At 39.8% G+C, this 22149-nt stretch overlaps 1 protein-coding gene across 1 annotated transcript in view; it reads right to left on the bottom strand.

Annotated features, from left to right (window-relative positions):
- The window catches only part of LOC117362382, a 138806-nt gene that overhangs the window by 10398 nt on the left and 106259 nt on the right, over nucleotides 1-22149 (bottom strand). Inside the window, exon 2 of the mRNA XM_033948673.1 lies at nucleotides 1215-5769. Within this exon, the coding sequence (XP_033804564.1) occupies nucleotides 1239-5769 (4531 nt within the window). The 3' untranslated portion in view covers nucleotides 1215-1238. The remainder of the gene's footprint in view (nucleotides 1-1214; nucleotides 5770-22149) is intronic.

The following is a 22149-nucleotide window of genomic DNA, read 5'->3' as shown; positions in this document are numbered from 1 at the left end:
AGCAGGTAAAGAGGACACACAACCAGGCAGGCACAGAGGACACCCACAGCAGGCATCTTGTGAGTTTAAGAAAATTATATCACACCAGAAAATGTCAAGTTCGTTTTCAATAGGGGCAAATTTCATAATCAAGACCATTTCTGGATTATATATATATATATATATATATATATATATATCCTGTATAATAAAACCCTAAGCGCGCATGCACACTTAGGACGGCGTGTTCCCTGCCACTGTGGTGACTGGGTCCGTGCCGAATTCCATTTTCGAACACGGAGGCAAGGAACACGCTGGCGACTCCCCCCTCCTGCCCTCACTCACCAACCGCTGCCGCCGCTGCTGCTCCTCTTCAAAGCCTGCTGTAGCAAACCTGGCTGTAGCAAACCTCGCAGGCTGTTCTCCTCCTCAGTAGCACATTCCCTCTGATGCGATTGCGTCAGAGGGAACGTGCGACCGAGGTGGAGAGCGGCCTGCGAGGTTCGCTACAGCTGGCTGGCAAACCTCAGCAGGCTGCTTTGAAGAGAAGCGGCAGCGATTCATGACGGTGGGCCAGAAGACACCAAGAAGCTGGGATGGAGAAAGGGTAAGAACAGGTATGCACAACAGGGGGCAGAGGGAGAGGGAAAGGGGGCTGCTTTGGGGGGAGGTGTGTGCTGGGGGCAGACAACAATCATGCTTTGCTCTGGGAGGAGGGAAACAGAAGGGGGCCATGGAGCAGGCAGGCATGGCACAACAGGGGGCAGAGAGCAATCATGTATCCCATGCTGGAAAGAAGTGGAGGAGGAAGAGGGAAAGGGGGCTGCTTTAGGGAGAGGGGTGTGCTGGGGGGCAGAAAGCAATCATGCTTTGCTCTTGGGGGGGGGGAACAGAAGGGAGCCATAGAGAGACAGGTAGGCATGGCACAACAGAGAAATATAGGGCAGGCAGGGGACCAGGGAGACAGAAAGAAAGACAGACAGGGAGCCAGGGAGAGACACAGACAGAAAGAATGACAGACAGCGTCCAAGGAGAGAGAGAGAGACAAAGAAAAAGAAAAAACAACAGACAGACATCTACTCTAGCACCCGTTAATGTAATGGGCTTAAACACTAGTATATATATAAATATATAAAATCAACAGTAACTTGGACACTACTGTTAAAGTTATCCTATCAATTTATGTAAGATGTAACCTCTTTTGCAACTATATACATTTTTAAAGAAAAACTCACCAAGTTGGAACTTTGAGTAATATGTTATGTGTACCTTGCTGCCACAGTTTGTCTTTTAGGTCTTTTTGCAGCTTTTATATCAATCTCCAGAGGAGTTCCAGATCTTTTTTTTCCTTTATTTTTATTCAAAGCTTTGGAAACAAAAGTAGAGCTGTAGTCAGATTTTATATAGATGCTGGCTTTGTTCCTTTTCATTTGTTCATTCAGCCATTTCATAGAGGATTTATTTTTTCTATTATTTACTGTTTCATTATGATGTCTTTCTGCTCCATTATCTGTCCTTACTTTCTTTTCTCCTTTAAACACATTTTCCTGCGCAGAATAAGATCTTAATGTACAGCTTCTTTCATTATATGCCTGATGATTATTGCCAAATTCACTAGATTCAGGAGCAGGAAGAGCTGTATTTAACTTCCATGAATTTTTATTTTCAACATGATTGATCTTCTTCAAACACACCCTACAATCTTTTAAAATTTCTGGACTGCCTGTGCTTTGAAAAAGTTTACTTTGAACCTGTATTTTTTGCCACTTCTGGTTATCATTTATTTCATTTTCATGTGTTCTTAAAGCTGATAATTGCACCGTCTGATGAAAAGCATCTATGATTTCAGGTTCAGCAGGCAAAATTGATTGTTGTGTTTCATTTGTATGGTGTCCCTGAAATCTGGGCACGATAGCATTCATCTTCTTTAACGCACGACCATATTTGTATTTTACACTTCTAAGCTGAGATGTCCTTTTAATTAACTGATTGCACAACTTGTGCTGTAGTCTCAACTTTTTCTGCTTTAATATATTATATTTAGTTCTTATTCCAACTAATGCAGTTTCACTTTTAAGGTTGAAACGTTGTGGTCTGACAACCCCATGCAACATTTGCAATTTTTCTGAAGATTGTGAAGTTAATGCAAATTTTTTGAAATGCTTACTGAATGGACACGAGTTAAGATCAGAATGTTTGGCTCTTGCTTTAGTTCTTCTTGAACTAATTACATCCAAAGGGTTTCGAGCATTTGCTTTCTTCACTATTGAGAGGGACTGGGTTTCTGTGGTTTCCATAAACCAAGCACAAAGTTCATTCATATCACACTTTTTTTGAAAAAGAGTTTTCACCGGTGATATTTTAAATTCAAGAAGGCAGGTCCTTAAAGGGTTTGATATTTCCAATTTGCAGTCTGGCTCATCATTGCTTCCTTTGCCATAAAGATAACATTTGGGTTCATTTCCATCAACTTGCAACCAAGTATTTGCAATCTTCTCAAATCTACTGTCTAGATCTTCTAACAAAGTATCATTTGATACAGTAGTTGCCCACCACCTGAGAGAAGTATCTGATGGAAAAATGGGATCAGACGACACTTCAAAAATGGAATTACAACTTTCCTCACAATCTTTTTTGGCATTCTTGGCATCTAAAGTGTGTTTTAACGGTGTGCTCATAGTTAACTGTTTAGTGTTATCTTTTTGATCTTTAGCTTTGTTTAAACATAATTTGGATGACTTGTGTACCAAGGCAGATTTGTAAGATTTCAGTGAATGTGAAAAAGGCAGTGAAGAATGTCTTTCTCTAACAGAATATCTTAAATGAGAGACATCCATTTTAGGTCCCATAGAAGGAAAGTCTAAGCAATCTTGGCTGCGATTATCTTGCATAGTAATTGGTTTGCTGCACTGTTGATAATCATACTTGGATATAGTTTTTTCTAAGCTACTCTTTTGAGCCACAGATGGCAAGCAGTTGTTCATACTTACTTTTCTTTCTTGAGGTGAAACTCTATTAACAGTCACAGATATGCCAGAGATTTTAATTTTTGCTGGTCTTCCAGGCTTCTTATATGGATGAATTACATTGCTGCCAGAGTAATGCAAAACAGGCTTGTCTTTGATTGGTCTAACATGCTCATAGCTGGACTTCAAAAACTCATGATTTGCTACAGTATTTATTTCATCCACATTTTTGTTGCCATTATATTTCAAATCTGCACATACATTTAAAACATGCACATTATTGACTGGTTTAGCTATCCACACATCTTCAGAAACATGTCTCTGGATTCTTCTCGATCTTCCAAACACAACAGTTATTAAAAGATTTTTCTTACTATATTCTTCCAATCCAGAAGCAGCAGATTCTGTACTTTTATCATTGTTTGACTCATCTCTGCTATGAATGCTTTCATTTCCATGTAGCATTGCCTTAGGTGGTCTGCCAACCGGTCTTTTAGTCTGCTTTATAACTTGAGGACCTGTTTTTTTGGATCTACCAGGTTTTCTTTTCAGAGTAGAATCATCCATATTGCTTGCTCTGTCTACCATCTTGTCTACATTTTGTATGCAATACTTTTCTGTCTCATTCATATTATAAGTATCTATAATATTGTTCAAACCTGGTTCCTTTTCAGACAAAATATATTCACTGGAAACATCTAGACAAACATTAGAAACATCTTGAGAGCTTTCTTTTCTATTTTCTGTTTTCTCTGTTTTATTTATCAGTGATTCTGAAGCCTTTTCAAAAAAGCAATTACTATGGTTTCCTTTAGAAGTCACACTGATAGAACTTAAAATGTATCTCACACCTTCCTTACAATTGACCTCTGAAACAAACATAAGCTTTATGGGACTATAATAACTAGACTGTGTCTTTGTCTCTTTACTAATATGAACTAAATTGCTAGAATTCCAAGCTGAAGGATTTAAAGAACAATCATACACTGGTTTGGTTACATTCAAAAGATCTGCTGACACACTTTTAATTTTGTCTGCACTGCTAAATGGCACATGAGACTTTAGCAATGAATTTGTGCCATGATATAATTCTTTGTTAGCATTTTGCTTTAAGTTAGATTTAAGCGCATTTTTCAATTTACTATTTATTTTAAACCTTTGCATCAGTGCAAGCTCGTGAGATGCCTTTTTTGGTAAGCGCAATGCATCTTCCAAGCGTTCTACAACGACTTGCAAACTTGTATTCCTTGCTATCTTATTCACATCTATATTCCCTGATCTTTCAACTTTGCCTTCCACAATTTTATTTTTTTCTAAGTTTACAGAAGATAGTTTTCCTTTGGCAGATCTGTTAAGCATGAAATCATTAGCTACACACACTGAATACCATCCAGGAGTCACAATATTACATTTTGTTCTTCCCAAAATTCCACTGTAATCCACTGAGAACACACACTCATTTTCTCCCTGTCTTATACTATCTAAATGGTATTGTATACTGTCTTGTTTGTCACCTATAGTTTCTCCTCCTGCTGTAGTTAAATTCAAGTAGTTAGATACCACATTGTTGCAGGTTATTGTATCAAATTGGGGTTTTAAACTTTGCTGAGGTAGTTCTAATAATTGTGTCTGATAAGCTACCCGATGCACTGATTTCTTCTGATTGTTTACATCTTGCAGAGTTATGCCTTCAGGTATATTATGTCTCGATTTGTTTCTTGATTTCTGTGGAATTGATTCATTACTATTAACATATTTCTTTCTTTTTCCTTTACAAGTTAACTTTTTTCTTACATAAGGGTCATTGAGACACGAAAGTTCTCTTTTGATTTGTAATAACTGCCGTCGCAACAAAGATGAATCAGGAGAAAGATGCATTGCATGCAAATTTTCCTGGCGTTTGCGAAATCTTGTTTGGATAATTTTATTTTCTACATTTTTCTCATGTTGACTCAATAGCTCCATGAAACTATAATCATTCGCTTTCGCATTTTGCATAAGAGATTTTATAAATTCTCCAAATTTTGTACTGTGTGCTTTCCTGTTTTCAATGCATGTGAATTTTCCAGGATTTGTTTTAATGTCCAATGTTTCTATTGATTTCAATCTTTCATTAATACGATCCATTAAATCTTGAAAAACAGAGGCACTTTCACTTTTCATATACTTTTTAGAATTTACAGATTTATTCTTCTGGTTTGTTGACAGTGAAAACTCAATTAAACTACCTGACCTCCCTTTCTTGCATATTTTAAGTCCCCGATTGCTGCCCACTGCTGGCAAGAGAGGAGGAGGCTGATTATTTAATTCAAATTTTTTGGTTTCAAAATCTCCATAGTCTGACATCGACTTTAAGAGTTCAATGTTATCATTCCATATAGGTGATAATGGTGGTGGTGATGGGCTACGAGGTCTATTACAGTCATTCATTTTGATTCCATTTTGTGAAGTTTTAAAATGATGTATATTAAGATTTGGAGAATCCAGTGATAAAGTCTGGCAAGATAAACAATGTATTTTCTTAACTGGTAGCAAAGAATTTGGTTTTAGGTACTTCAAATGGCAACGCCTGGTATGCCTGTGTTCAACAGAACTGCACAATAGGCCATCCTTTTCTTCATGGAGAGTTTTCTTTGACTCTAGAGTAACATGTGATGTACAAACATTTAGTTCTTGTGTTAAAAATATCAGCATATTTAAAATCTGTTGTCTGTGATATGGGCACAATGAATCCAAAACCTTGCTAAGTGCAGCTGTTCTTTTCTCCAATTTACTGGTTTCATCTGATTGAAGCATTATTTTGGCACAAACTGTTGAAGTGGAACTAAAAAATAAAAAAAAACAAATAAAACTGCAGTTAGAATATCAGGTTATTGTAACCATATTGATAATGTTTAATCTGAACATTTAATTGCATTTCCTCTATACATATGCGTTGTGACAGAGAACATAGAAACAAAACATGTTGGCACATAAAGATTAGTCTGTCCTTATCTAACATCTGCTTGGCTACACAGCCTCTTCTTCGCCTTTTCTCATACTTTCTTAATTTCTGTTGCTGTTTCCAGCACATCCACTTCGGAGGCTATTCAAGAACCTGCCAGAATTTTTGTACAAATTCATTATTATTTCCTGTTTACCCCCCCCCCCCAGCTCTTTTCTTTTCTTTTTAAATCTTATCCCATGACTCTCTCATTCCAGAACCTCTTTTCCTTTGAAAGAGGCCTTCTTCCTGCATTCATACCTCAGAGAGTTTTAAAATGATGATGCTATATTTACATTTTTGGATTTACAGTTATTACATTTAATAGCCATATCCATATCAAAGAAACATATCACTGAAGGATACACATCAACCAATGAATGAAAAATGTTTTTAAAAAGCCCATAAAGGATACAACCTCATTTTTTAGTAAACACACTGTTCAGATATTCAACAATGAGGCAAAGTAAAATCAAAACCAATGAAAATAGTTTAGCATTAATCCTGAAGATATTCTTTCCCTCATTCTATCATTTTATGGAGTTCCTTTTCTATTTTATTGATTACATTTTGTTTTATTATTGTACAAGAGATGAAAACAACAAAAAAATAGTGGGTGAAGATGTTCTAAATGATGATTTATTGTTAAAACTTCACAATAAAAAAATAAAATAATAACATATGTCCACAGTTTTTTTGTTGTTTTCATCTCTTGGACTGTTTTCACTGTGAAGCATTGGGTCTTCCTACTTTGTTGTTTTATTATTGTATATCTTGACATGGGTATTTTTCCAGAAAAGATGGTAAAGTTTTAAACAAACACCAATGTAAACATATGGAGGGTCTTAATAAAAAAAAACAAAAAACACAACGTCTAAGTCCCCTTTTGGCCTAAGGCCCTAAACGCTGAAAGTAGAAGCAGGGAAAATTTCCATTCTCTAAAAAAACCCAACCTTCCAAAATGAGGGTTTTTTTTGAGAATGGCCTACTTTTACCTTCAGCTGTTTAAACGCCCAGACCACCACTATGTCTAAACTTACAACACATTATCAACCAAAAAATAGCCTAAGTCCCAAACACCCAAAACAAGAACTTTTGGGCAAAGGAGGGGCCAGTCTTTCGCCTAAAAGCTGGATTCTGTAACCGGCGCCTATCATAAACAACATGATTACAGAATCCCCCCCACAACAATCGTGGAAGGAGAGATGCCAAATCTCTCCTGCCATGGTTTGTGCCAGTTCAGGGGGAGGGGTGATCGTGATCACAGCAGGAGAGATGCTCAATCTCTCCTGCCGTGATCCACCCCCAGCCCCGAACCAATACTGGCAGGAGGGAGCCCAACCCCTCTTGCCGAGGTGTGAGCCCCACGACCCCCCCATCCTCCTTAAAATACAGGCAGGAGGGAGCCCACCCCTCCTGCCCATTGCGACCCCCCCTCTTAAAATACAGGAAGGATCCCCACAGCGCACCTCCCACCCCCTAGAATATGGGCAGGAGGGATCCCAGGCCCTCCTGCCCACAACGCACCTCCCACTACCATCCCCCAAACCCCTGATCGACCCCCTCACCCCGCAACTCCCCAACACCCCCCCTTACTTATAGTCAGTTGGCCAGAAGAATGAGTCCCAAGCCTGTCCGCCCAGCAGGCCCACCATCCTTGCCCACAGGGGTGATGGGGCAATTGGGGGTTCGGGGGTGGTCATGGGGGGTGCGTCGTGGACAGGAGGGGTTGGGATCCCTCCTGCCCATATTTTAAGGGGGGTGGGGGGGCCACAGGACTCACGCCTTGGCAGGAGGGTTGGGCTCCCTCCTGCCAATATTGGTTCTGGGGTGGGGGATGGATCGCGGCAGGAGAGATTGGGCATCTCTCCTGCCGCAGTCGCGATAAACCCTCCCCCCGAACTGGCACGAACCGTGGCAGGAGAGATGTCATGGCTCAGAAAATATAACCCTTAAAACCTGTCAAATAACTGCAACAACCAAAGACAAATTTTTACATTATATTTCTATATAAAACTAGCATTTAAAACCAAATCCTTAATTTACTAATATACTTCCAGCTAAAAAAACTGAAACCGTACAAATCTCCATTTACTGGCATACTGTTGAATGTTAATGAACTATTAATTTTAATGTCAAAACATTTAAAGTTTTAAGGAAAACAATGGTCAGTGTCTTTTTCATAAAAGCATGAGTACATTTTATATAAATACCTTGAAATAAACTCTCTACTACACATACAGGTCACCAAACTGTGAACATGACACTATTAATTTATGCTTAATTGTTTGGTCTGAGATGTGATTAAAGTAAAAGAACACTTTACATATTTTTTGCCATTATACTTTTCATTTTCAAAAGCTGAAATGCATACATACATCTACAAACTAACTGCAAGTTAGCTTTCTCCATAATTCCATTCCAGCTTTTTAATTAACACTTTATACGTTTTCAGTTTAATACCAGAGAACACAAGTACCACTTTATGTCACAACCATATTATGAAAACACACAGTTTAAATGTTGCTATGTAGCTCAAGTTGCTAATAAATTTGAGGCACCACAGTAAGGTTTCAGAGCAAGACAGTGGAATAAGAGGGGGAAAGAAGTAAAAAAACAAAACATGAAACCACAGACAAATAGTGAGAGGAGAGGGCAGAAGAGATGAAAGAAAAAGAGAAAATAATAAATATGAGAATTGTAGTCAAAAGAGGAATGTAAAAGAAGCATTAAACTCAGACTTCAATAAAATATGGAAAACTCGGTAGCCAAGATGGCGGCGGTGGGTGAGCTGTGAGTGAGACGCAGTTAAGAGCTGACAACTGCTGGAGTTCCTCATTACCTGGCGATAGCAGATAAATTTTTCAGCGCTTTCTGCTATGCTGCATACGAAGAGGAAGGGGGTGATTAGAGCCGCATCCTCGCCGGCACTAACGTGCACTCCAGCCCAGCAAACTGTCGATCGCTTCTTCCCAGCTCTATCGACGACGACGCAAGTAATCAGAGGTTTGGACATCCTGACGTTGGACCTAGGCATGGGAGAGCCTATTGCCCTTTCGGGCCTTGAAACATCACTCTCTCCTCTGCCCTCCCTTAACCCTCCGTGTCCAGCCGTAACCGGGGCTCTGGAGCAGGAGAGCCATGATCCAGGAAGTGGATATACGGGGTCTCCCAGCGAGGGCACAGCGTCAACGGAAGAACAGCTGATGGTTATAACCAAGAGAACTGAGGAAGTATCAGTTCCCATGGAGGCGTCCTGAATGATATCTGGTGGCTGCTACAACGAATGGAGACTAAAATGACCAAGACCACAGAGGAGGTAACTAAATATTACAACCAAACTTGATACTTTAACTAAGACTGTGGATTTAATGAAAACGGAGTTTACAGATCAAGCCAGGCAAACACAGGAAGAAATAACACACTTACAACAGTTTAAAGCAGCTACAATTAAGGACAATACCTTGATTCATAGGAAACTTGAACAGATAGAAAATTATAATCATCGGCTAAATCTTCGTTTCCTGAATTTTCCCTTGGCTCCAGGTGTTTTACCTATTGATTATCTTAAGAGATATCTATCTGAGAATTTAAAAATTTTCCCTAATAATATTCCTCCAATTAATAAATTATATTACCTGCCAAATAGAAAGGATATACAAAAGGATTTAGGGAAAAAGAATGCTCAAGGGACTCAGATTGATTTTGATAATGTGTCTTCTTGAACAAACTTTAACAGCTGATACAGAAAGAGCTACTCTTTTAGTGTCCTTTGTTTTTGAACAAGACGCCAATATGATTTTGAAACTATAAGAACTCTCAGAAATTATTTGGAGGTCAGAAAGTATGGATATATCCCGATGTTTCTAAGACTACTCAGGAACGAAGAAAGGATTTCCTCTCTCAGCGTCAAGAGACAATTAAATTAGGTGCTACATTGTAAGTGCCTGGTCAGGTACTTGGGTGTTAAATATACATTTTATTCTCCAGAACATTTGAAGCAGTTTCTAGATATTAAGAAAATCATCAAGGAATGAATGGAAAAAGGGATTTATTGAATTAGTCGTCCATTCACACTAAGCTTTACTACAAATGATATATAATTAATTTCTCCCTTAATATGTTTGACTACCCTTATTGAAATTGTGGTCTAAGAAAAGGGGATTAAGATTTGGTTATATTGTAAGAATTTTTCTTCTTTTTTATTTTATTTTCCTTCTCTGTGTTTCATGTAGCAAGATGTTCTTGTGAGTTTTATTTGAAAATTATAAATAAATAAATAAATAAATAAAAATATGGAAGACTCAAGGTATGTTTCATAGAGAAAAAGGAAAAAAAAAATCCTCAAAACATCCTCCAAAATGAAAACAAAGTTTGAAAACAGAAAAAAAATGGAATGAAAGGAAATAAAACAGATAAGAGAGCTTCAAAAGTTTATTTTATTAAAAGAAAATGATTAAAGACCTTAGAAAAGTTAGTAAAATTGATAAAGTCAATATTGCATTTTTTTATGTTACTGTATTGTAGGCAAGAATGCAGTTGTGAGTATATAAAACAGTTATATATGTTGGGAAAAAGCGAAGATAAGGTACTTACCTCAATAATCTTCTTTCTGTTAACACAGGATATGAGTCCTGACAAGTGGGTTGAATCCCCCAAATCACGAGCTGTTGCAGAAGGAATCAATCCTTTTTCTTCAGCTCTTCCTCCTTCCTCAGAGCACTGTCTTGCCTCTCTTCAGTTTGCACCAAAGCATTGGATAATCACTACAACAAGAAACATAAGGAGGGGTATGGGGAACTTCCCTGACAAGACACTTCTGTTCTGCTCTGTAACAAGTATAATGAACCATGTTAATCAAAACATATATCGAACAAGGTGAAATATTACATTACATTAGTGACTTCTATTCCGCCTTTACCTTGCGGTTCAAGGCGGATTACACAAGAATTGTTATGATCTTAATACATAAGCTTATATGGTAAGGTTTTCTAATTTGCTGAGGCATGGGAAGTAGGTGTTGGTGGAGTTTGGAGATTTGTTGGTAGAGTGATAATTGTTTTTATGTGTTTTTTGAAGAGTAAGGTTTTAGTTTATTTTTTGAAAGTTTTGTAGTCTGTGGATGAAGTCAGCAGGTTGGCGAGTTGTCGGTCCAGGTTCGCTGCTCTGGTGGCCAGTAGGTTGTCATATATTTTTTTTCGTTTGACCTTTTTGGTTGGTGGGTGTGCGAATATTGTGTGTTCTCCGCGTCTCAAGCCACTTATGTTGAGTTCAGCCAGTACTAACATTTATGGAGTTTACATACTCTCTATTGCATTTGTAACGATGATATGGTATTGTATTCAAAATACCCAACTGGCATGAGAAGATCTCCAGTTCTAGACAGACATACTTGTTCTGAGCCATTAAGCAGGCAAATAATTATACTGACAGGATGGAGCATCAGGACTTGTATGCTGTGTTATCAAAAAGAAGATTTTAGAGGTAGAGTACCTAATCTTCCCTTCTGTTACACAAAGCATACAAGTCCTGATGATTGGGATATATCAAAGCAGTCCCTGGAATCTAGGGCAGGGACAGATGAGCCTGCCCTTGAGGACCAGAAGTGGCATCCTTTTGTGCTGCTACGTCCATTCTATAAAACTATGTAAAGGTATGAAGTGTGGATCATGTAGTCACTCTGCAAATCTCCTCGAGCTTCCACTCATGAATAAATGTGCTTTCAAAGACACTGGAATGTGCTCTTAAAAACACTGGTGGCTGTTTACCACAGCCAATGTAAGCTGACAATATCACCATGTGAATCCATCTAAAAATAAATGCTTTGGACGCTGGCTTGCCCAGCCTGGACTCACTAGTTAGGATAAAAAGATGGTCGGAGAGATCATTTGTTGCTTTGAGATAATGGAGGAGAATTCTCCTCACATTCAAGTTTGTCCTTTTTTTTCAAACCTGTGGTAAGGAATCATACAGAGCCTCACTGAGACTCTGTTATACAATGTTATGGTTCCATGATGGAAAAGGGTTCTTACTGGAGGATGCAACCTATGAGCCCCCCTTTAAGAATCTGGCTACATCTGGATGGGAAGCTAGAGTACCCTTTTCCAATTTGGCTCCAAAACATGACAAACTGGCTACCTGAACATTGAGAGCTCAACTGCTAGACCCTTTTTGAATCCAGCCTGCAGAAAAAATAGGACTACCGATATTGGAGCCCTGTAGGGTTCCACATTGTCCTTTAGCACACCAAAGTTGAAATGTCTTCCAGCCTTTAGCATATGTTCTAATCTAATCTAAGCCTTAGATTTATATATCATATAATCTCCTGAAGTAGGGGCTTGACTCAGTTTACATAAGACTTCAATAAACAGGGAATCAGTTTAACTAACATGTGCATTACTAAACAAAAGACTCCTTAGTATCATTTCCCCAAAACTGTTGAAGTAGTATTATTTTCATTGATTTATGAAAAATCTGGAGAAAGAAAAGAATTCTAATATAACTAAGAATTTCATTCCAAATCGCTGCAAACCTATACAAAAATGAGCGAGAGAGATTACCAACAAGTTTTATCCCTTTCACTGAAGGAAATGAAAGTTTGTGCCTGAGAACTCCTTGAAACAGACCAAGGAGAATTCCATGTTAGAGGGACTATAGGCAAAAATAGACCATGAATAATTTTGAATATCATACAAGCACATATAAATTGAATTCTAAGATGAACAGGGAGTCAGTGAAGATTTCTCAGTAATGGAAGTACATGATCAGATTTCCTTTTCCTTTACTCAAGGAAATGTAAATAGAGTTGCAATAATCTAACCGAGCCAAAATAATGACTTGAACCAATACAGAAAAATGTTGCTTAGAGAATAGCCTTAATATTTGAAGACTAAAGAAACATTTTTAAAAATGTTTTTGAAAATGACTTTGAATAGAAAGGGAAGAGTCCAGTAGAATACCCAGTCCAATAGAATACCCAATAACCTAGATTAAAAATCTATCTTCAAAAGATCTCCAGAACTCAAAGTTATTGAAGAAGGTAAAAGATCAATTTTCAGGTCAAACCACAATAATTTTGTTTTTGCCGCATTGAGCTTCATTTGAACAGATGTAGCCCAGGCTTGTAATCTGGAAATACAAGAGTTAATATTTGATTCAAAGTTGATCAGCATTGGGTCTACTTCTAATAAGATGAAGATGTCATCAGCATATGTAAATATTGTCTCATAAGCAGTTGACTTATATTTCTTTAAGGTGGTCATATAAATGTTAAAAAGGAGAGGGGACTAAAGGAGAGCCCTGTGGAACACCACAAACAGGCTTCTATGTTGCTGAGGTTTTACCTTCAATATTCACTTCATTTGAACGCAAAATTAGAAATCCTACAAACCAGCTTCATACTTTTTGATCTAAACCTATATCTGAAAGTAGTTGGATTAATATTTCATGATTAACAACATCAAAAGCTGCAGAAAGATTAAACTGGCTGGCTTCTTAGCTCTATAGATTATCAATAACCACCTCCAAATACCCTTTCTGGGCTAAAGCTATGCTCTCAAAAGCCATGTCATAAGCTTTCTGGATTTTCCATAGGTATCGGAACCCATGACAGTAAGTCTGGATGTACTGGTAATTTTGAGACCCTTATCTCTGCAGACAGACCAGATTCATGTACCAAGGCCATCATGGCCAATTTGAAGCTACTAGAATTACCAAACTTGGGTGGAAAGTTGTTCTGTGGAGAACCTGGCCTCTCATAGGCCATGGGGGAAACACATACTCTAGCCATGGTTACATTAAAGCATCCATTCCGATGCTTCTGGACTCAGATCTTCAGCTGAAGAAAATTTGCTTTTTTGTTCACTGCTGAAGCCATCAGATGGACTGTCTGTTGTCCCCAACATTGCAAGCTGCACTGTGCTTCCTCCATCCAGGCCAGCTGCATCTGGAGGCTATCTGTCTGCGGGAACCAGCATGACAATATGGTGTCCTATAGTGGATGCATGACTTTACCCAGGGAACCACCTCTATGGTTGTTGACATGGACCTTAATACTTGTAGATAATGCCATGCTGTAGGCGCTGGCATTGTCAAGAGGTCTGCAATTTGTCTCCAGATCTTGTGTTTACATGGCTCTGGAAGGAAAACATAACCTTCTGCCATACTGAGCCAAATCCATAAATACTTTAAGGATTGGGATGGTACTAAGTGGCTCTTTTGGAAGTTGACTATCCAATCGAGGCTATGCAGCAGTTGGACCACTTTCTCCACTGCCTTTTCTTCCTCTGATTTGGATGGGGCTCTGATCAATCAATCGTCCAAGTACAGGTACACCTGTATCCTTATCTAGTAGAGATGTGCCGCAACCGCCACTATCACCTTGGTGAACGTGCACAGCGCTGTTGCTAGACCAAAGGGGAGAGCAGAGAACTGGAAATGTCTCTCCAAAACATGGAACCTCAGATACTTTCTGTGTGCTAAGAAAATGGGAATATGCAGACAGGCCTCCATTAAATCCTGGATCCACCACCTCAATGACCAACCAAACGGTATCCATGTGGAACCGCGGCACTTTCAGTGCTGTATTAATGGACTACAAATCCAGGACTAGTCTCCAGTCATCTGAGTCTTTCTTGGGTACTATGAAGTATATAGATTGGCTGCCTAAGCCCAATTCTTTGAGAGGCAATGGCTCTATGGCTAAAATATCTAAAAGCCTTTTCACTATCACCTAGAATTTGTGTTTTCTCTGGCCTCCTGGCTTTAGAGGTCACAAATAGATCCAGGAGCACATGACAGAATTTGAGCTTGTAACTCTCTCAAATGATGTCCAGCACCCAGAAATCTGACCAAATCAGCTACCAAGCCCCCCTATAAGCTGATAACCTCCCACTTATTTGTAGAGACAGAGCAACTAACCTAGCATCATTGGGACTTTTTGGAGGCTAATGTGGAGCGAGAACTAGAGGATTGCAGTTGACTAGTGCTTCTGTAGCTCTGTCTAGATCCTTGATATGATCTCTGGGTAGAGGCTCTTCCTAAATATTGAAGAAATCACAGAGCCTCAAAAATTAGCTTGACCTGACCCTCTAGGTGTCTGTGATATGCTGTAAGGCAAAGCTTTAGGGCAACAATCTGCCACACTGGCCATAAGGTCATTTAATCCCTTACCAAACAGCATTTGCTCTTTAAAAGGGAGCCTGCTCAGCGTTACTTTAGAAACCAAATCTCCCGCCCTTTGCCTGATCCAGCGCATTCTACAAGCGGAGATGGCATAAGCAGAAACTTTGCTCATGACAACAATCATATCATACAGAGAATCTGCAACACAGTCAACCAACATCCTTACCAGTTGGGGGTAAACATCATTATCCAACAAGAGAGTCTGATGCATTCTGGTGTGGCAAGAACATGGCCACAGCTGCTTTAATTCCCAAGGCTAAGGCCTCAAACTGTCTTTTGAGGACATCTACCCTGCGATACTGTGTGTCTTATAAAATCACACCCCCTCACTAAGGAGGGAAGTACAGTTGTGACCTATGATAACAAGGAATCCACTTTAGGCTGAATAAACAGCTGCTGAAATTCATGAGCCATGGGATACAGCTTGAACATCATCCTAGCAACTCACAAGGAGCTCTCTGGGGACTTCCAATGCTCCATGACTAATAATATAGCGTTATTTATATCCTGCCATACCTTTTCAGTTCAAGAAGGTATACAACAAGAAATGCTGTAAGGACAGCGAGGTTACATCAGATTGGAAAGAATTAGGAAGGAGTGTGAGACAGTTGAGTTACCGGGGTGGCAGGGAACAGGAGGTGAGTAAGAAGAGGTAAGAGAAGAGCATAATTAAAGGATAAGATAAATTTGCCGAATAAGTGGGTTTTTAGTAATTTTCTGAATGAATGGTATATGGGTGTGTTCAGGATTAGGTCGCTTAAGGTGTTCCAGATCCCTGCTTGAAAGGAGAGTATCCTGTTAGGAATCTTTTGAATTTGAATCCTTTGGGAGAAGGAAATGTGAACAGTAAAGTACTGCGAAAGAGGCGGAGTTTGTCCTGTAGGGTGAGGTGTTTCAGGAGGTAGGTGGGTGCGGTGCCGAGGAGGGTCTTGAAACAAAGGCAACCAAATTTGAAGATTATTCTGGCCTCGATAGGTAGCCAGTGGAGTTTCTTGTAGTATGGGGTGATGTGGTCGGATTTTTTCAAGCAAAAAATTAGTCGGATGGATGTGTTCTGGATGAGTTTCAGTTTCTTGATGGTTTTCTTGTGAGATCCTAGGTACATTATGTTGCAGTAGTCCAGTGAGCTCAGGACTAGATTGGACCAACAGTCTGAATGATGTGAAGTCGAAGTATGGTTTTAGTGTGTGTAATTTCCATAATAAGTGGAAGCATTTTTTGATTAGGATGTTGGTATGGGCTTCGAATGTCAGTTGCTGATTTAGAGTGACACCTAGGATTTTGATGGTAGGGTTAATTGGGAATTTCGTTCTATTTAGGTTGATAGCCGATTCTGTGGGTTTGTTTATTGGGGAGGCCATGAATATCTTAGTCTTTTCTAGGATTAGCTTTAGTTTGGAGTTAGTTGACCATTCTTCCACGTGGTTGATGATTGATGAGATGAAGTGTCTGATTTTGGTTGACAGTGTAGAGATGGGGATGATGATCGTAATGTCATCCACGTAGATGTATGATTGAAGGTTCAGTTTGGAAAGTTCCTGATCCTAGGAAGACATATATAGGTTAAATAGGATGGGGGAAAAAAGGGGAGCCTTGGGGAACACCACAGGGGTTGGTCCAAATCTGGGAGTAGGTTTGATCGTTGGTGGCTTGGTAGGATCAGTTTTTTAGGAAGCCTTTAAACCAGTTGAGTACGTGGCCTGAGATACCAATGGCGTCTAGCCAGTAGAGCAGGATGTCATGGTCCACCAGGTCGAAGGTGCTGCTGAGGTCGAATTGGAGTATTAGTGCGTGTTTTCCTGAGCTGAGTAATTGTGTGATGTTATCAATGATGGAGGCTAAGGCTGTTTCGGTGCTGTGGTGGGAGCGGAATCCTGATTGGTATTTATGAAGTATTGAGAATTTATCTAGGTAGTTTGTAAGGGCGGCATTGACTAGGCCTTCCATCACTTTGGTGAAGGGGATGTTGGCTACTGGTTTGTAGTTGGATATTGTTGATATGGGGTCTTTGCGGTTCTTTACAATGGGCGAGATGAGGATGTGGCCAATATAGGTTGAGAATTCACCATTTGCCATTAGATGAGAGATCCAGTCAAAGATCATAGCCTTGAAGGGGGTGGGGCTGCTCTCATGATAGTGGGTGGGCAATTGTCTAGGCGGCAGAATGTTTTGATGTATTTATTATAGAGCTTGAGAAATAGAACCAGTTGGGGGGTTCAAGGTTGCTCTAGTTCATGTCCGCCTGGATTGGGTCATGGTGAGTGGGTGTAGTTGTTGGGGAGGGGGGAGTTTGGCGGGGGATCTGGAAGGAAGTTCTGAGTTTGAGGATTTTTGAAGTGAAGAGTGAAGTTCTCAGCTGTTGGTAGTTGTGTGGAGGAGGTTCTTTTGTGGTGATCAGTTTCAAGAAGTGACTAGCAAAGTAATATCAGGATGTTAAGGAAAAAATGCATACAGTCAGTCACTTATAACAAGAGCACTGTGTAGCTAAGGTCAGCAATGCTGTTGGCTTAAAGAGGTAGTGAACTGATGGGCCATCTCCCTGATCCAGGGCCACCACTGTCTCCTGACAAGCAGCCTCTTCTTGAGACCTCAAATCTCCTAAAAGTGAAGATTCACTTTGGGGCAGTAAAGGTATGGACTCTGACCCCCCTCCCACCAGTCCTTCTTTAACTGGTTTTCTGGCTCTAAATTAGAAATCTTCTCTGGGGGAAATGCGCTATGAGAGGCCAGTCCCTCTTGCATAGTCACAGGAATATATTTGTGGGCACAGATATACTCCAAAAATTTAAATAAGCTGTCCACATAAGACTCACAAAATGTGGGGTAAAGCCCTGAATAGAAGTCCAGAGGACCCCCTTCAGGGAGTTACCTTGTCATCTCTTGGGCTCTTTGGCATCCACATGCCTGCATTTTGCCAATTTGCTCTCTGAGGGCTCTGGGAGGGATTTTCTCCCCAAAGAATGGGCCCTCTGTGAGTCCCTAGCTTCTAGAGGTACTAGAGGGAGCTAAGCCCAGGGCCCTGACCTCGTCACTTGCACCACAGCATATGATTGTTTCTTAGCTGACCATCCTGCACAAATCTGGCAAGATACAGAGGTAGAAAGGTTTGAGGAATCCATAATAAATCGATTTTAAGTAAAATCAAGGTGTTTTGAGGCAGAGAGAATCATTTAAATAAAATCGGGAAATTCAAGATGGCCATCGCAGCAGTGTTTTGGTGCCAAACAGGGAAGGGGTTTTCAGAGGTGGGAGATTGTATATATAGCCCTCAAAACCTCCAAAACAAGCCTTTAGAGACCCCCCTGATTTTTCCATAGGCTATAAAGGCCTTACTTACTGTGCTGGTGCTATAGCCTGCTTCAGCTCTCACTGTAGTTGGATAGCAGAGACCTCTGCCTCAGACAAGTAGTCTTCAGTCTAAGACCCTTCAACCTTCAGGTTGCCAGTTAGATCAGCACCGGGTCTAAGACCTCAGACCCCCATGAGTTCATTTGCTGCAGGGGGAAGAAAACATAGCTGAAACTACAGAGTCCAAGAGCCTATGCTCAAGCTCCTGATAAATCAGGGGCAAGCCTTACTCCCAGGGGAACGATCCCCGAGTTCCTTAACTGTTAGTGCAGGCTGGCTAGACATGTTCCTTTACGGTTGCCCTGCTAGCAGCAGACAGCTCGTCAGAGGGTCTGCGTCATCTCCCATGCAGAGCTGCCACTGGGAACTTCCTGATCACTGAAAGCCTCAAAATCGTATAATCCCTCCCCCCTCCCCGCATATAATAAAACTTCTCAGAGCAAATCAGAAACACACCTTTCAACTCACTTGTAGAAGGAAAAACTGAAGAAAGACAGCATAGCCCACTGAGGAAGGAGAAAGAGCTAAAAAAAAGTACTGATTCCTTCTGCAATAGCTTGCAGTTTGGGGGATTCAACCCAATTATTAGGACCCGCATGCTTTAGCAAACTAATCCTGCACTTTTAAATGTTTATTGATATCACCGTTTATAGGCCCACAGTTGCAATACCATATTCAGAAGTGTGCTAGAACAAGAATGCTCTAACAAGATGACAGCGCTAGATAGCCACGCCAAGCCCATTTATCTTATCAGATTCTATTGATCTCTTCTCTTTTTTCAAAGTTAGCAAGGCTAACTATGGGGCCCTTTTACAAAGCTGAGGTAGTGATGCTGGCAAGATAAATGTACCGAAAGCCATAGGAATTGGATAGGCTTTGATGCATTTACAGTGGCAGCATCACAGCCGAATACTGGCACTTATCTTTTCCAGCTTGATGTAAATAAATAACTGGGGCGGCATACAAGAGATCGCTTCATCAGGGTTTTGGATAAACGGGTTAAAAAACTTGAATTACCTTTGTTTAACCTGTTTATCCAAAACCCTGATGAAGCTGCTCGATCGCGGCGAAATGGGTTCCTATTGGATATGATTTACGGGGCTTGAGCGGCGATCTCTTGTATGCTGCCCCAGTTATTTATTTACATCAAGCTGGAAAAGATAAGTGCCAATATTCGGCTTACCTCTTGCTTTTTGCCTAGCTTTTTTGTACCATCTGATAATTGCTATTTGCACAGCCTTACAACATGCTTATTTGCACAGTCTTTTGAATCAAGCAGGCTAGCTATTGCACTAGCCACTTTAGTTCTTTAAATTAAGTAGGCCAGCTAACATACTAGCCATTTCAGAATTGTTATTCATACAGCTTTAACATTTGCTTGTTTGCACAGTTTTTCAAATAGGCTAGCTAATGCACTAGCCACTTTAGTCCTTTAAATTAAGTAGGCCAGTTAACACACTAGCCACTTTAGAATTGTTATTTGCACAGCTTTGATATTAGCTTGTTTGCACAGTCTTTTAAAATTGAAAAAACAACAAAAAAATAATTTATTCTAAAGAAAAATTATAAAAATTAAGTGGAGTGGTTTGAACACATAAAAAGTTTTTTGTAATTTTGACGAATTAAGTCCAATATTATAAATATGAAGATTTTTTTGATCAATAAAAGTTATCCACGCCACAATTCTATTTTGGATGATATCATTATGATCCTTGGATGGCAATTCTGAGATTTTTTCTTTCATTTTGATTAATATTAGTATAATATCATCAAATCAGTTTTTTTGCTCTATAGATTAGTCATTTTTTTTTTGCACATGCATATGAAGAGTTGAATGATTTGCCTTTGTGGATATCAAGATATATGGTTCCTTTTCTGTTTTCTGCTACAGACTATACCTCCTCACTGATTTTCTTTTACAGATTTAATAATAAAGAACTTCCAAGTACACCTGAATAAGTTTTCTATACATGCTACTTACATCTTATGAACTCCAGAAAAAGGCTCTCGTTGGTACAATGCAGTACTACCAAGCATTAACAGTAAATCTGAAAGACTGAAACCATACTCCACATACCCTAGCTTAGAAGTGAGTTTCATTCCTATCATGGTATGTACAAAATTAACCCACTTGGAGAGAATGTCCCTGAGAGAAACTATTTTCAAAGAAACTTATGGTACACTGCACACATATAGGAGGTTTGTGGTATGACGAGAGCAAAATGGCATAAATAAACCCAGCGCTTAAGAATATAAGTAAAGCGGGGCGGAGCCTGATGAGAGCGGAGAACAGATGCAGGGGCGGAGCCTGATGACAGTGGAGAGCAGACACATGGAGTAATAGCTCCTCCATACCCGCACCAATTTATTGATTATAGAACCTATTCCAACCTCATTTGCAGCGCTTTTTGATATCACTGATTCGAGCTTACCCTGCTCCATGTCACCACCGAAAAATTCCAAAGGTGACTCGACTCCAACCCAGCTGCCCAGTGGCAAACGGCCTAAGATGGACTCTCCGGAAAAGATGGCGTCGAAACACGAGGAGTCGCAACTCAACATTTTAATTAAAGAAATGTGATCCTTTAAACACGTGATACAAGAGCAGGGCGAGGAAACCAAAATGGTAATTGTGGAGATCGAATCTTTAAACACCCAATTTATAGATGCTAGACATCGTCTCGACGCACTGGAAGAACAAACCGCCGCATTGCAAAGCAAATGTTTCCTCATTGACAAACACGAAAAAATGATTACTACACTTTAGTGCAACCTGGAAGACATAGCCAATCGCAGCAGACGGAACAACATAAGAATCATAGGTCTGCCAGAATCATCGGAAAGGTCAGACATGATTGCCTTCCTCACTACCTTCTTGCCCAAAACCCTGGGCTTAACCTTTGCGATCCCGCTCGAAATTGAGTGTGCACACCGTGTCCCATCACATACGTCTGTGCACTAGACCACCACGAGGCCTATCGTTGCAAAGATTCTGCGTTTTCCACATGTGCTGCAAATTATGACCGGGCCAAATCACATTCACAGTTGCTATATAAAGGAAAAAATTTTTCATTGTCCTGAATCTAGTGAAAACCACTGCACTCAAGCGGAAATCATTTCTGTCTCATCGTCAGGACCTAAAGGATATCGGTGCTAAATTTGGTCTCATGTATCCTGCCCGGATGAAGGTCATCTACAATAATCATTCCACCTCATATGCTGATCCTGCTGATCTCAAAGAATTCCTGGATTCTGTTAAAAATGCAATGACCTGAGCAATGGGTGACTTTCTTTTCAACTTTCACTCAATTAGAATAGTTCTGTATATTTTCTAGTTATGGTGTGGAGCTGCCAGTTGCTCCTGGTGTTTCTCACTGTTTCTTACAGAACACCCTTAAACTGTTGGGTTTGCGCACACATTAGCATGTGTATTCTATATTTTCTCATGCTATGTGTTTTCTTCTCTGACTCTTCTTTCCTCTTTTCTCTTATGTCTCGATATTATTGGAGTAGCCATGTGCTATGTACCATTTTTTTGTTTCTATGTGATTGCATAGCCTTATTGATGTATTTTAGTGACTATGGCTGATTTGCATACACTATCATACAATGTTAATGGGCTGAATCACCCAATTAAAAGGAAAAAAAATTCAAATTATATTAAATCCAAACACCCTGATGTTATCTTCC

The sequence above is a fragment of the Geotrypetes seraphini genome, chromosome 1 (genome assembly GCF_902459505.1).
Source record: "Geotrypetes seraphini chromosome 1, aGeoSer1.1, whole genome shotgun sequence".
Classification (NCBI taxonomy): domain Eukaryota; kingdom Metazoa; phylum Chordata; class Amphibia; order Gymnophiona; family Dermophiidae; genus Geotrypetes; species Geotrypetes seraphini.
This window is presented reverse-complemented; position numbering and strand designations above follow the sequence as displayed.